We start from the raw sequence: 15,685 nt of genomic DNA, 5'->3' as shown, positions 1-15,685 counted from the left end.
TCAACTCTGCAATAGCGTTTCAATAAAAAAAAAGCAGACTTTAGTCGTAAATATCGTCAATTTTGCCACCTTTCAAGATGGAGGCTTGCCAAACTCGTAACTAAAAATTTGGCGGTGTCCGGTATCTAGTAGACTGGGTTCTAGGTCGTGGCATCCTGCTTACTTCATTTGGGTAGTTCTTTTTGGTGTATGCAACATTTAGTGGCGTATACAAGGCGCGATTGAAAAAATTAAAATCAACCAAACAATCACTAACACGATAAAAAAGATTTAGTAATAATTCAAAATAAATGGTCACACTGCCCCATGTATGACAATATTAATCGACCATCTATTCGTCGTAGCCTCTCTGTGAGCGAGCAAAATTTAAAAATATCTCATCCAGTGTGGTTTGCTTTATAGAATAATTACCGATAACAGAACGGCTGAGCGCATCTTCTAAGATCGCAAACAGGGAAGACCAAGAGCTTTTTGAGTCGCCTATGTGGTAATTCAACCAGCCATTGTGCTCGTTTCGAAGTACACTACCTGGGAACGTCTCTGCCACGAATTCTTTTACCAAGGTCGAGTCATTACTAGGCGTGTCACTTGGAGGGTTTACCAACAAAGTAAATCCTTGAAAGAATTTGTTCTTCAGGTGTTGCGGGCTACCGAGAAAGCGAAATTTGCCATTTTCCATGATTGCCAACCGAGTACACAACGCCTCGCATTCTTCCATACTATGTGACGTAATCATCAGGCATCGACCTAAGGGGAGAGAGGAGGGGACAAAATGATTACCAATCATAAGGCATCGACCTAAGTAGAGAGAGGAGGGGACAAAATGATTACTAATGACGGTTTTTTTGTAACTGGCACTTAATTGCACTTGCGAGAAATTGAGCACAAGGCAAACCTTTCTTAATCATAGTCACGTGATAAATGTATTAATGTAAATTTCTTTGAGTTCCATTAACTTGTGATAACGTCATATTATACTTTATGACGTCATAACATACGTATTGTTTCTATACATAGAGCGTTTTCATGGGTCGTCACAGAAATATTTTTAAAAAGCTTCTCAAGGAGAAAAATATCGATTTTCAAAGACCAAGTTCAAATTTATTTGATGGCATTTCTGTCGTACTCAGCATGCGTTCAATGCATTTTCAGGTAATAAATTTAACTGACATATACGCATAGATAAGACACAGACAAAATACGCGAAGGTAAGACACTTAATTGTGACTTCATTCCTATCGTGATAAACTCGCAAATTAAGGCAAAGAATACGCTTAGTAATTGCCCAAATTATTACTATTTTTACTTGAAAAGATGAAAAATACGATTACAAAATCAAAACTAAAGTAGTTTTCAAGGGGTGTTGGAATTTTGTCTTTCTTCAAGGGCTTTTCAAATACATTAAAGAGACATTAAGATTCAAGAGCTTTTCAAAGAGTTAAAGGAGTAGCGGGAGCCCTGTTTAAGTCAATAAGCTCAGTATCTATCAATATCATCGATATAGTTAGCGTTCATCGCTATTGTTTGATTCAACCTATCACAAAAGCCATTCATTCGTATTCAGAAAATGAAATTTGCCAACAATGTTTAAAGGATGAAGTAAAATAAAGTATGATTAAAAACGCTAACTCTGACATTTTTTAATAATAGCGAAAATGGCGCTCATATTAGGCGGGTATGAACTGCATGTAATTGCATTCTTAAACACATCTCCCCCCCCCCGCGGAAGGAAACCCGCTTCATCACCAGTTTCATACCTTCGGCTCTGACTCTACATAAAGTGTTCCACAACAGTCGTCTTGCAACAGGATCCATTCCAGTTGTTGGTTCATCGAGAAAAACTATGAGTGGATCGCCAATCAAAGCTATCGCTGTACTTAGTTTGCGTTTGTTTCCACCACTGTAAAAAGAAAAGGTAATCTTTGTATTCGTGATCTAAGGAGCCTGGGATTGCTATAAAAAGATGGCAGATTTTCGACGCGTCACATGCATAATTTCCACATAAAATCACTCCTGATGAAGACACTAAACTGGAGAATATAAGGATTAAAGTTTAAGATCAGATCACTCCTGATGAAGACACTAGATTGGAGTAAATAAGAACTAAAGTTTCAACATCAGATCACTCCTAATAAAGATACTAGACTGGAGTATGTAAGAACTAAATTTCAACAAAAGATCACTCCTGATGAAGATATTAGACTGGAGTATATAAGAACTAAAGTTTCAACAAAAGATCACTCCTGATGAAGATACTAGACTGGAGTATATAAGAACTAAAGTTTCAACAAAAGATCACTCCTGATGAAGATACTAGACTGGAGTATATAAGAACTAAAGTTTCAACAAAAGATCACTCTTGATGAAGATACTAGACTGTATATAAGAACTTAACTGGAGATACTAGATGAGAGATACTAGACTGGAGTATATAAGAACTTAAGTTTTAACAAAAGATCACTCCTGATGAAGATATTAGATTGGAGTATATAAGAACTAAAGTTTCAACAAATGATCACTCCTGATAAAAACACTAGACTGGATTACATAAGATCTGAAGTTTCAACATCAGATAACTATAGTTAAAAAGACAAAAGACTGGAGTACATAAGAACTAAAGTTTCAACATCAGATAACTCCAGATAAAGACACTAGACTGGAGTATATAAGAACTAAAGTTTCAACATCGGATCACTCCAGATGAAGACACTAGACTGGAGTATATAAGAACTAAGTTTAACATCAGATCACTCCAGATAAAGACACTAGACTGGAGTATATAAGAACTAAAGTTTCAACATCAGATCACTCCAGATAAAGACACAAGACTGGAGTATATAAACTAAAGTTTCAACATCAGATCACTCCAGATAAAGACACTAGACTGGAATATATAAGAACTAAAGTTTCAACATCGGATCACTCCAGATGAAGACACTAGACTGGAGTATATAAGAACTAAGTTTCAACATCAGATCACTCCAGATAAAGACACAAGACTGGAGTATATAAGAACTAAAGTTTCAACATCAGATCACTCCTAATAAAGATACTAGACTGGAGTATATAAGAACTAAAGTTTCAACAAAAGATCCCTCCTGATGAAGATATTAGACTGGAGTATATAAGAACTAAAGTTTCAACAAAAGATCACTCTTGATGAAGATACTAGACTGGAGTATATAAGAACTTAAGTTTCAACAAAAGATCACTCTTGATGAAGATACTAGACTGGAGTATATAAGAACTAAAGTTTCAACAAAAGATCACTCTTGATGAAGATACTAGACTGGAGTATATAAGAACTTAAGTTTTAACAAAAGACCACTCCTGATGAAGATATTAGACTGGAGTATATAAGAACTAAAGTTTCAACAAAAGATCACTCCTGATAAAAACACTAGACTGGATTACATCAGATCTAAAGTTTCAACATCAGATCACTCCAGATAAAGGCACAAGACTGGAGTATATAAGGACTAAAGTTTCAACATCAGATCACTCCTAATAAAGATACTAGACTGGAGTATATAAGAACTAAAGTTTCAACAAAAGATCACTCCTGATGAAGATATTAGACTGGAGTATATAAGAACTAAAGTTTCAACAAAAGATCACTCCTGATGAAGACACTAGATTGGAGTATATAAGAACTAAAGTTTTAACAAAAGATCACTCCTGATAAAAAAACTAGACTGGATTACATAAGATCTGAAGTTTCAACATCAGATAACTACAGATAAAGACACTAGACTGGAGTACATAAGAACTAAAGTTTCAACATCAGATAACTCCAGATAAAGACACTAGACTGGAGTATATAAGAACTAAAGTTTCAACATCAGATCACTCCAGATGAAGACACTAGACTGGAGTATATAAGAACTAAGTTTAACATCAGATCACTCCAGATAAAGACACGAGACTGGAGTATATAAGAACTAAAGTTTCAACATCAGATCACTCCAGATAAAGACACAAGACTGGAGTATATAAACTAAAGTTTCAACATCAGATCACTCCAGATAAAGACACTAGACTGGAATATATAAGAACTAAAGTTTCAACATCGGATCACTCCAGATGAAGACACTAGACTGGAGTATATAAGAACTAAGTTTCAACATCAGATCACTCCAGATAAAGACACAAGACTGGAGTATATAAGAACTAAAGTTTCAACATCAGATCACTCCTAATAAAGATACTAGACTGGAGTATATAAGAACTAAAGTTTCAACAAAAGATCCCTCCTGATGAAGATATTAGACTGGAGTATATAAGAACTAAAGTTTCAACAAAAGATCACTCTTGATGAAGATACTAGACTGGAGTATATAAGAACTTAAGTTTCAACAAAAGATCACTCTTGATGAAGATACTAGACTGGAGTATATAAGAACTTAAGTTTTAACAAAAGACCACTCCTGATGAAGATATTAGACTGGAGTATATAAGAACTAAAGTTTCAACAAAAGATCACTCCTGATAAAACACTAGACTGGATTACATCAGATCTAAAGTTTCAACATCAGATCACTCCAGATAAAGGCACAAGACTGGAGTATATAAGGACTAAAGTTTCAACATCAGATCACTCCTAATAAAGATACTAGACTGGAGTATATAAGAACTAAAGTTTCAACAAAAGATCACTCCTGATGAAGATATTAGACTGGAGTATATAAGAACTAAAGTTTCAACAAAAGATCACTCCTGATGAAGACACTAGATTGGAGTATATAAGAACTAAAGTTTTAACAAAAGATCACTCCTGATAAAAACACTAGACTGGATTACATAAGATCTGAAGTTTCAACATCAGATAACTACAGATAAAGACACTAGACTGGAGTACATAAGAACTAAAGTTTCAACATCAGATAACTCCAGATAAAGACACTAGACTGGAGTATATAAGAACTAAAGTTTCAACATCGGATCACTCCAGATGAAGACACTAGACTGGAGTATATAAGAACTAAGTTTCAACATCAGATCACTCCAGATAAAGACACAAGACTGGAGTATATAAGAACTAAAGTTTCAACATCAGATCACTCCAGATAAAGACACAAGACTGGAGTATATAAGGACTAAAGTTTCAACATCTGATCACTCCAGATAAAGACACTAGACTGGAGTATATAAGAACTAAAGTTTCAACATCGGATCACTCCTGATGAAGACACTAGACTGGAGTATATAAGAACTAAAGTTTCAACATCAGATCACTCCAGATAAAGACACAAGACTGGAGTATATAAGAACTAAAGTTTCAACATCAGATCACTCCAGATAAAGACACAAGACTGGAGTATATAAGGACGAAAGTTTCAACATCTGATCACTTCAGATAAAGACACTAGACTGGAGTATATAAAACTAAAGTTTCAATATCAGATCACTCCAGATAAAGACACAAGACTGGAGTATATAAGGACTAAAGTTGCACAGCAGATCACTCTTCATGAAGAAACTACACAGGAGTATATAAATACTTAGATTTCAACGTCAAATAAACCAAAATGAATATATAAATAGCAAAAGCTAGGGTGAGCATTTATAGTACAGCATTCTATTTGAAAGTAGACGACGTTTTCTTCTATTATACCTGTATGTTTTAGTTAACATATCCGCGTGTTCCGTTAGCAACACTGATCTCATTAAATCTTCGATCAATGGATTGATCTTATGACTGGGAACTCCACGAAGTGCAGCATACATTTGCAACATCTCCCGTCCCGTCAATAAATCGATCAAAGCATCAAACTGTGGACAATAGCCTGTTCGTTGACGAGCCTTGGTAAACAACATAATTTACATTCAAAATTATAATTTTCATTTACTAAATAACATGTATAACGCGTGCTCTGATTGGTCGATGCTCGTGTTTGTATCAAGCCACCCAAACATGGAAATTTTAAAAATGAAACATACTAACTCATGAAAATAACGTGTACAAAGGCAATTTTTCCCGATTGAAGTATTTGTTGTTGACACAATGATTGAATGTAGGAAGGTTTCGGGGGGGAGGGTCATAATCATATATACATATATCAATACTCTCCCCCCCAACTATCGATGGTTGACCACAGTCGGTACTAAATATACAGCACCAAGTTGCGCAGCGAAATGGTATTAATGTTTGTTTTCTATGCATTAGCTACAGAATAACGAACATAAAGAAGGTTCTTTCTTTCTCTACACAGTTAAAACTAGCCGACGTTTCCACTTTGCCTGTTTCAGGAGCAATTGATCCACAACTAAGGCGTAACGGCAATTGAAATAAATTTCATGCTTGAAATTTGCAACGAACAGTAACCGCGATTCGTATGTATTATTGTCTTCAATTGCGTTTACAGGTGTTTGGGGATCAATTACTGCTGAATCATGCAAAGTCTGAACGTCGGCTGATTTCAAAGACGAGCAGTTTTTTCGAAACATCCTGTTGAGCCATTACTCTGTGGTAATAATACGGGTGGCACAAAAAATGTCAATGAAGTTATCTTCGATATATTCCTCATACTGTGCTGAGGCTGTGTTTCGCTAAAGAATGTGGTTTCGTTGGACGGTGTGCATTGTGGAAGAAGAACCAAAATGGCGTACAAAACAACGGACCATTGAAACGTTTATATTTTACAAGTTTGTTCTGCAGAGAAACTGAAATATATTTGACCAATTACCTACGAAGTGGCCGACAACAAGCAACAACTGAAAAGGGATTTCATTTATGAACAAGTAAGAAATTATTTAATATGTAAGTAAGGGTTAGTGGCTCGATCTTTGAACGTCAAATGTAATTCGCTTGGCTTTTATTTATGGCTGGTTACAACTTGTTTTGCGTCGTAATATTATTGAACAATTACATGTAAAGCTCCATTTCGTAAATGAGCAACACTAAACATTGCAAGGGAAATTTAACAGACATTGCAACGTCAACACTAAATATTGCAACAGAAATTTACCACTAGAAAATAACATCGGCGCGGTCAAAAATATTTGCCCGTTCGTGGCATGCATTTTACGTCATGACCGCGCCAAGTGTGGTGATTTCAACGAAGATTTTCTTTATTTACAATGTAGATGTCATGCAAAATGGCAAAAATTTTGTTGTTGTTTACTCAAAGAGGAGTAGTGACATACCACAGTATGTTTTCTTTGTAAGCACCATTTCAATGGTATACACGGTGTTGAAAAAAACTGCAAACCTGGAATTTGCATAACAGCCTCCTCAATGTCTGCATGCATACCATTTCCTGTTCAACTTTTTCCACAGTGACGTAATGACTAGTTCGAGACTAGTAGGATGGCTAAACTAACAAAACTAACTACGAATTTTATTTAATTTACATCCTAAATTCCAAGCATGAAATTCCTTTAAATGGCGTTTACGTCTCCTTAAGGATGAATTACTGCTTTAAAGTCTTCATGTCGGATCAGCCTCGTAGCCAGGCGCTTTTGAACTATTTGATGATTAATAAATTGAATGTCACATGGCGTGTGTGGGCGTCGCGCGTTAGCGCGGCTGTTACAAGCGTTACAAGCCGCGATTTTCCCATTTTTATTCGCGCATGTCGTCCCGCGCTGCACTTTTTCGCAAAAATGGTTTAGAGCATCAAATCGCCTCGGTACGAGGCTAGCATGTTTACAGTTCGCGGACAGATAATTGAAATAATAATATAACGGAACGTAAAGTACCCATCCAGTTGTAAATTTGGTTCAATGGTCTTTACATGATTCTTCAATTTAAATTAAAGCGGGAAAGGTCCAACAAATCATATACAGTAGCGCAGCCAGTCATACTTTTCACTTCCGCTTTCCTGAAATTTTTGTATTTACTGACAGTGAGAAAAATAGATTTCTAAAGACATGAATAATGGTAATGTTTAAAAATTTACACAGCGGAAGTAAATCTGCAGGCTGGCTACGCTACTGATCATATACAACAAGAAACACATACCCGACTTAAATTAGCCTGAATATCCCACGAGTCAAGGACGGCGGTACCCGAAGTTGGAATCACATCGCCTGTTAACATTTTAAACATTGTAGTTTTTCCCGCGCCATTGACTCCCAGGAGACCGAAGCATTCACCTAAAGGTATTCCCAAGCTGATGTGATCCACTGCAGCAAATGTTCGACGACCTTTCGGGAAAAAATAAGGTGTTTATAAAGGAGCTTTGTTCTTTTATAGAAATTCATTGAATAGAAATTTAAAAAGGACTGTGAACTTTCTAAAAAAGTGTTCATGAAAATCTCGTTTCATTCTCCAGACAATGAGAGTATTGTATATTTTCAAGATAATCTTGTTTCATTCTCCAGATTAAGAAAGTACAACGGTTGGAGAGAGTTTTTTTTACAGAATACATATCACTACGAAGAGAACTCTGCCCATCTGAACAAACACATCAGTAATATACATTTAATAATTTACTGATGCAAATTATGTAAATATACATTATCATTTAAGTTCTCGTAATGCAACGCGGCAACGCTGGTTGTAAAATCGGCCATTACAGGTTCCTCGTGTCTTGAGAATGAAAAAAGATGTCATATATATAACATAAACTTTTTAAGAAAGTCTACTGACATTTTAAAAGTTTTATTTCAACAAAACCATTATTAAAATAGCAAAATTTTCTTTTCATAGACACTTTAAAAGCCCGTTTCGTATGTGAAGACTTTTCTAGTGGTAAAAAATTGTTAAGTTATATTTTCAACGAAGCACAATGAACTCATCGCGACCATCTTTTTTAACTTTGCAAAATATTGTGTTAAAAAACGAAAATTTTTTTGACATGATTTTGACTGATAAAAGAAGGCTTTCTTTCCAACACATCTACAAAAGAAAGCTATTAAAACACAGCAAGGCGAAATTCTCTACCTGGAACTTTAAATATTTTCGTAAGATCTTTCACTAAAAGCACGTCTTCGTTCACTTCGTCGTTGAGTACTCGTCGTTTTTCCGCCATCACATCGGAATCTTCCGTTTCATCGTTTGGATGCAAGCTGTCAAACGGATCGACGTACACCGATCTAAAGGAACTTCGCAACGACCGAATAGCGTTGAAGTCGATGAACAGAATAATAAGCATGAAGAAGATTCCTTCAAGTGGTAACACCAAGAGAAATCGACCAATTCCAGGATTTTCAAAAGCCAAATAATTCGTCTGAGTCCTCGCTTTCAGAGGCATGCACATCACTGGCGCATGTTTTTCCATGCACATACTGTAAAGTCTGATACGGTTATAATTCTCAAAAATATTGGAGAACGACTTTCCAAGGCAAAAGCTGGGGAGTACCAAAAAAGTCCAGTTAAGGACATCAGCAGTGTGACGGTAGTCAAGACTCTGAATGATGAACACAACCAGCAAGGCGAAAGGACCAGTTACAAAATTCAACAACATCAATAAGATTAAAGCTTTCAACGCCGTTTTGAAAAGAAACGAGAAGAGATACACAAACGGGATGATGGCTGAACCATAAAACATCAAAACGAGAAAAACTATTCCAAGACGATAGCCTTCTGCAATGAATTAAAATAAGTTGTTGAGAAATGGTGCGAAATGGGAAAATTCACCCAAACCGAACGTTGCTAACTTCAACGGAATTGTTGGAACTTTTAAGGGTTGACCGAGAGCTTAATGTGACGTTTGACATGCAATTCTGTGCTTCCACCAACTTTCAAGTGAAAAATGTGTTTAAAAAGACAAATATAAATGCTGTGAGCTAACTCCACTGCCAAACATACTTTTGTAAAAGATCGTATCCTAAGTATTAAGGTATGTTGCTATCACAGGCTCACAGTCGCATACCAGATTCAACATCGCAACCTTGATGTAATTTTGTCATCAAAAACTATTGGAATTGTTTAAAGTTGGTTGGTTGGCCGAGAGATTAGGGGTTTGGGTCGAGTTCATTCTCCTTACAAACAAGTATTTCGACAACTACGAGGAATCCTCGAGCATTTTGTAAAATAACTTTATTGGATCACAACGTTCGGATTGGCTGAATGATCAGGCAAATGACGTTTTATTGGAAGATAATTGACAACGCGGAATCAAATTCGGCCTTTCAAATAATCCCAATTTTTTTCGGGTTTTGTCGCCAAAGGCAAGCGAATCGTTTTGGCGACCATGACGACAATGAGAAATCCAACCTGCAATTTTCAGTCCTGCTATGTAGATTTTAGAACATTATTTACTGTTTTTACAAAGAGTACATAAAAATCTACATAACATGACCAAATGCAAGCTACGTCATAGCTTGGGAAATTAGACATACCTGTGTACGCAGGCACGTTAAAACATGCAAACAAAATAACAATGCCGATACAGGGAAGTGTAAAATTCACCAAGTCCCATAACCACGAAGCAGTCCAGTAGCTAATGGGATCAACACCGCTAACGAACTGCACATGTTTTGCACCGCTCGTTCGCTCCTGGACGACAAAAACGACAAAATATGAAGCAAGAGACGCCATGTCAGCCAGCAGAAAGGCAGCTATAATAAGACCAACATTGTTGCTGGAAAGAAAATGAAAGTTAATGAATTTGACCTTGTTGCCTTAGTAACTACTGATCGTTGGCAGATCACTTTAAAGAAAGTGGAGCAGGGAGGCTGGGGGCTATTGCATCCTACTATTGATTAGACCTTTTTGCCTTAGCAACTATTGATCATTTGTAGATCACTTCAGAGAAAGCGGAGCAAGGGGACTGAGGGCTGTCACCCCCCCGAATCCCTTCTTTCCCACTTTCACCTAACTTTGGCAGTCGATAACCCCGCCCCCTAATAAAAAATATGCTCAGCGATCCCTGCCTTTGAAGTGAACACAGTCGTATGTCAGGAATAAATCAGTCTCTCATACATATATATATATAAATATACCGTACATCCTGTGTCCCAAGTTAAGGAGTCACCATTGCACTATGGTGATAGCCGGGAGGGGACATTGCTATACAAGCTGTATACATTACAACAATAGTGCAATGGTGCTTCCTGCACTTGGTACACAGGATGCACTGTTAATATATATCAATTCATAATACATACATATAAATTTCAATAGAAATTGGAGAGACTAAAAAACAATACCTGATTACATAAAAACACGGGCGCTGATTGGTTGAATGCTCAAACAATCGTTGTTTTTTTAACTCAGATTGCGTGATTTTTGCAGGAAATTTAACAGTGAATGATGTTTTATTAAAACGATATTCATTAAGGAAATACAAAATATATTTACTTGTCCCTATATAATTATAGGAACGCTTGTTGTGAAAGTTTGGGAAAAGCTCGAAAGCAAAAAATAACATACTCATCTAAATCATTTGATTTTTGCTCCGTAGTTCTCGGCAAAGGATGATTTGTCACTGTGATTAATTTGTTTTTGTTTCCGGAACTGTTTTTCAAAATGGCGTTGTCCACTGCACTCAGTGCCACCGCTATCGCATGATAAGCTTGATCGTTGAACCAAGCCTTGGCTATTGCTAAATAAGAACACACATAAATTACCTTAAATTCGCCAAGGTTCTTAGCTGATCTACCTCATATTTATGTTTTCTAATGATCTGCAGCACGTTTCTTTATCTACAGATCCTTTCTTCATCTACTGATCCTTCCTTGATCTACAGATCCTTCCTTGATCTACAGATCTTTCCTTGATTAAAAAAATCCTTCTTAATCTAAAGATTCTTCGTTGATCTACAGATAGATCATTCCTTGATCTACAGATCCTTCCTTGATTACAGATTCTTCCCTCATTTACAGATCCTTCCTTTATCTACAGATCCTTCCTTCATCTACAGATCCTTCCTTCGTCTACAGATCCTTCCTTCATCTACAGATCCTTCTTTCATCTACAGATCCTTCTTTGATTAAAAAATACTTCTTGATCTACAGATTCTTCGTCCAACTACAGATAAATCTTTCTTTGATCTACAGATCCTTCTTTGATCTAGAAATTCTTCCTCGATCTACATAAACTTCCTTGATACTTTCTTTATCTACAGACCTTTCCTAGATCGACAAGTCTTTCTTGATCCCCTTACAACATTTTGAACTCATTAAAAAAGCATAAAATGACAGATATTGATTAGAACTATTCCACCATCATAGTTACACACCTTTAGGGAGGGTGAAAACAATGTACACATTTAATATAAACGACAACTTTTTTGACAATACACATGTTTCGACATCTCAAGATGCCATCTTCAGTTTGAGTGAAATAAGCAAACAAAGCAAACAAAGCAACAACCTCAAACTAGACACCAAAACTACTGACACGACGATCACAACCAACACAAATGAAAATTCCAAAATAACAACTCTATACTTCAAACTACCATACATCGGGCATTACTCACGACACACACAACGCAGACTTACAAACATTATGAAACGCTTCTGTACAGATATTGACATTCGACTGATTTTCACATCATTCAAAATCAAAAACCTTTTCTCATTCAAAGACCCAATCCCTGATTCAATTAAATCTATGGTGGTATATGAATTCAATTGCGCGGGATGTAATTCCCGATACATTGGCGAAACTTCGCGCCATTTATCCACCAGAATCAGGGAACATACCACAACAGACAAAAACTCTCATATCTACCGACACCTTCTTAAATCTCACTCATGTAAAACCAACTATTCACCCTATTCCACCATCATCGACACTGCGGACACCTCATTCACCCTTAAAATCAAAGAAGCACTCCACATTAACAAAGCTAACCCTGACCTCAATGTTCAAGTTTTTAAATTCAATACAATATTTAGTTTATAATACGCTCGGACGCTCCTCATTAATTTATCTTATTTCCTTTTTATTTATGTATCATATTACTTTTATATAAACCTTGTATCACCTATTATATCACTCATACTGAACATGGCAACATGAGATGTCGAAACATGTCTATTTTCAAAAAAGTTGTCGTTTATATTAAATGTGTATTGGCAATAGTGCTTTTACGAAATTATGAAAACAATGTAGCTACACAAGCAAGCAATACCTTTTTTATTTGCTTCAGTAAATGTCGCTGCAACCAGATAATGTCTGTTGAAGTATCCAATGTTTCTTCTTTTGGCTTTTTCAAGCAAATATTTCGTCATGTTCCCATCATGGAAAGCACTATCCTTGTCGATATCAACGAACTTAGTGTACGAGCTTGCCGAATGTGTGTACATTTTAACCAGATCATTTATCTCCCTGAAAAAGATTTATTTACGCTTACATCAAATTTTAATATCTGATCGGGATTTTAAATCTGGGCGCGCATTATTCAAAATGTTTTGCTGCGAGAAGTTTAGTTTAATGCCCAGAAATCGAAAACGGTTTTGTTCTTGTAACAAAGATATGAAACAAAAGCACGTCGCTGATTATATTTACTCATCCTAAAGAGGGTTTAGCACAGTGATGGGGCATTGAAATTAAAATAATAGATTAATTTCTAAGTCTCCTTTTAAAACCCTGTTATTAACCATGTTAAGTAGTTTACCATAAGAAAATTGAAACATTTTTCCCTTAAAATCTAAACAATTTAACCAAATAAATGTTTGTGAATGATGATCGTCCAGGTTAATAAAGTCCTGAGAAGGAATAATTTTGTTGTTGTTGACTGACGTTTCGACAACCTTAGCGGTAGTCATCTTCAGAGTCAAATGAGGAGTAAACGTCAGGTTAGCCGTATTTGTTATCTGGTTCTTACGTCATTGTATTGTGTGTACAGGAAATGTGTATTGTCATTGTGAGTTAGTGTGAAGTGAAATATTTTATTTTTAGCTGTGATGTGTGATTTAGGTGTGATGTTTTAGTTGTAATGTGTGGGTGTCAATTGTGGATTTGTCATTGTGAATTAGTGTGAAGTGTATTGTTTTAGTTGATCGTTTGTTTGTATTGTGAATAAGTCGTTTGTAAGGTGCCGGTAATTGCTGTGATCTGTCCAGGGGGGTTTGTTCAAAGTTAGTATACCAACATTCTAATGCAAGCCGTTGTCTATAGTCAGTACTGTAAGTGATGCATTTTGCCGAGTCCCAGTCAATGTTGTGCTTTGTGATTCGGTGATGTTTGGCAATGTGATTAGTTTTGTCTTGTTTCTTAGTAGCTCCTTTGTGTTCAGTAAGTCTTATGTTTAAGTTCCTGCCAGTTTCCCCGATATAGGAGGCGTGGCAGTCGGAACAGTTTATTTTGTAAACTGCACCTTGTCGTTCGTTGGGTTGTTCTTTATCCTTTATGTTCGATAGTACTTGTCGTAACGTTGTGATTGGTTTATGTGCGACACCTATGTTGTATGGTCGTAAGATACGCGAGATAGTCTCAGACGTACCTTTGATGTAAGGTATCGTTGCTATTGTCACTGAGTTGTTCGTTTCACAGCAATTACCGGCATCTTACAAACAACTTATTCACAATACAAACAAACGATCAACTAAAAACATTACACTTCACACTAATTCACAATGACAATACACAATTGACACCCACACATTACAACTAAAAACATCACACCTAAATCACACATCACAACTAAAAATAAAATATTTCACTTCACACTAACTCACAACGACAATACACATTTCCTGTACACACAATACAATGACGTAAGAACCAGATAACAAATCCGGCTAACCTGACGTTTACTCCTCATTTGACTCTGAAGATGACTACCGCTAAGGTTGTCGAAACGTCAGTCAACAACAATAAAAACAGTCCATCTCAGGACTTTATTAACCTGGACGATCATCATTAACAAACATATAACTATACTCCCGGGTTCAAACCATTTCCTTAACCAAATAAAATTGAACAGCTCTGGTTTAAAAATTCGAACAGTTCCAAGAATTTAAATCGAACAAGTCACAAACATATTTTACCAGAAGTTAGCAGGAAATAATATGTAAATGTGATTCTATTTGATTAAATATACAACTGGAAGGCTACTTTTTATACATTAACATGCCTTTTTCTCTGGGGACTAGTTTAATTGCTGGCTTCAAATTTTGGCGGGAAGTAGCCGTCCAGTTATATTTAAGTTCAATATATCTACCTGTTCGGGTTTCCTACAATTGAGTAAGGTGCAATGTTATCATGAAACATAGCTGTCGTCAAAATTCTGGGAGGAGAGTCCTCGGGCTTAGGAATCGTCTCAATGGCAATCAGAGCAAACATTGTGTAAATAAGAGGCACGAGAAGCTGAGGAATTATGGCTATCTTATGTCGACGCGAATGAAGAAAGCGTTTCTTGAACATAGCACACCACCTTTGCAGGAACAAGGTTATTCCGTAGTTTAACTGTGGCTTTGTTGTGTTTGTTATTGGCATCATGCTGTTGTTGCGTCCATATAATGTGTCTTCATCATTCACTGTACTCACAGAATTGCATCCGCTAGATGACGCACTTGAAACACCATGAGCACAAAAACATTTATTCAGTGTTGGTCAAATCAAAACCACAAATCAGCATTTTCTAGAAATGAGTCAATGCTAAACAATCAACAAATACCACTTTTACCACAGCTTACTCTCGAGTGTATCATCTAAAACCTCGTCGCAATCCTTTACTTTCATTGATATCCTGATCAATCAACAATTACCACTTTTACCACAGCTTACTCTTGAGTCTATCATCTAAAACCTCGTCGCGATCCTTTACTTTCATTAATATGCCAA

The 15,685-nt window shown here is 36.3% G+C and overlaps 1 protein-coding gene across 2 annotated transcripts; it reads right to left on the bottom strand.

Annotated features, from left to right (window-relative positions):
* Positions 1-252: 252 nt before the first annotated feature.
* On the bottom strand, positions 253-15,382 carry LOC124448038 (phospholipid-transporting ATPase ABCA3-like). Of its 2 annotated transcripts, none has more exons than XM_046999050.1 (9): positions 15,276-15,382; positions 13,029-13,225; positions 11,321-11,492; positions 10,288-10,529; positions 8,888-9,529; positions 7,964-8,148; positions 5,615-5,802; positions 1,758-1,900; positions 253-747 (listed from the first exon to the last, which is right to left on the bottom strand). In XM_046999050.1, exons 1-9 carry the CDS (start codon positions 15,338-15,340, stop codon positions 332-334), a joined length of 2,250 nt encoding a protein of 749 aa, XP_046855006.1. In that variant the 5' UTR covers positions 15,341-15,382; the 3' UTR covers positions 253-331. The 2 variants fall into 2 exon arrangements, with proteins under 2 accessions (XP_046855006.1, XP_046855005.1); XM_046999049.1 differs by lacking the exon at positions 15,276-15,382 and adding an exon at positions 15,063-15,268.
* Between the last annotated feature and the right edge of the window lie 303 nt (positions 15,383-15,685).

This window comes from Xenia sp. Carnegie-2017, unplaced genomic scaffold (genome assembly GCF_021976095.1).
Source record: "Xenia sp. Carnegie-2017 unplaced genomic scaffold, XeniaSp_v1 HiC_scaffold_23, whole genome shotgun sequence".
NCBI classification, from domain to species: domain Eukaryota; kingdom Metazoa; phylum Cnidaria; class Anthozoa; order Malacalcyonacea; family Xeniidae; genus Xenia; species Xenia sp. Carnegie-2017.
Note: the sequence above shows the minus strand (reverse complement) of the source record. Positions and strands in the feature narration are given on the sequence as shown.

Excerpts from the sequence above, each read along its gene's own strand:
- LOC124448038 (XM_046999049.1), bottom strand. The coding sequence starts at position 15,265 with ATGTTCAAGAAACGCTTTCTTCATTCGCGTCGACATAAGATAGCCATA. Across the intron at positions 11,493-13,028 it reads TACTGAAGCAAATAAAAAAG|CAATAGCCAAGGCTTGGTTC; the intron begins GTATTGCTTGCT and ends GTTCTTATTTAG. Across the intron at positions 10,530-11,320 it reads AAATCAAATGATTTAGATGA|CAACAATGTTGGTCTTATTA; the intron begins GTATGTTATTTT and ends TTTTCTTTCCAG.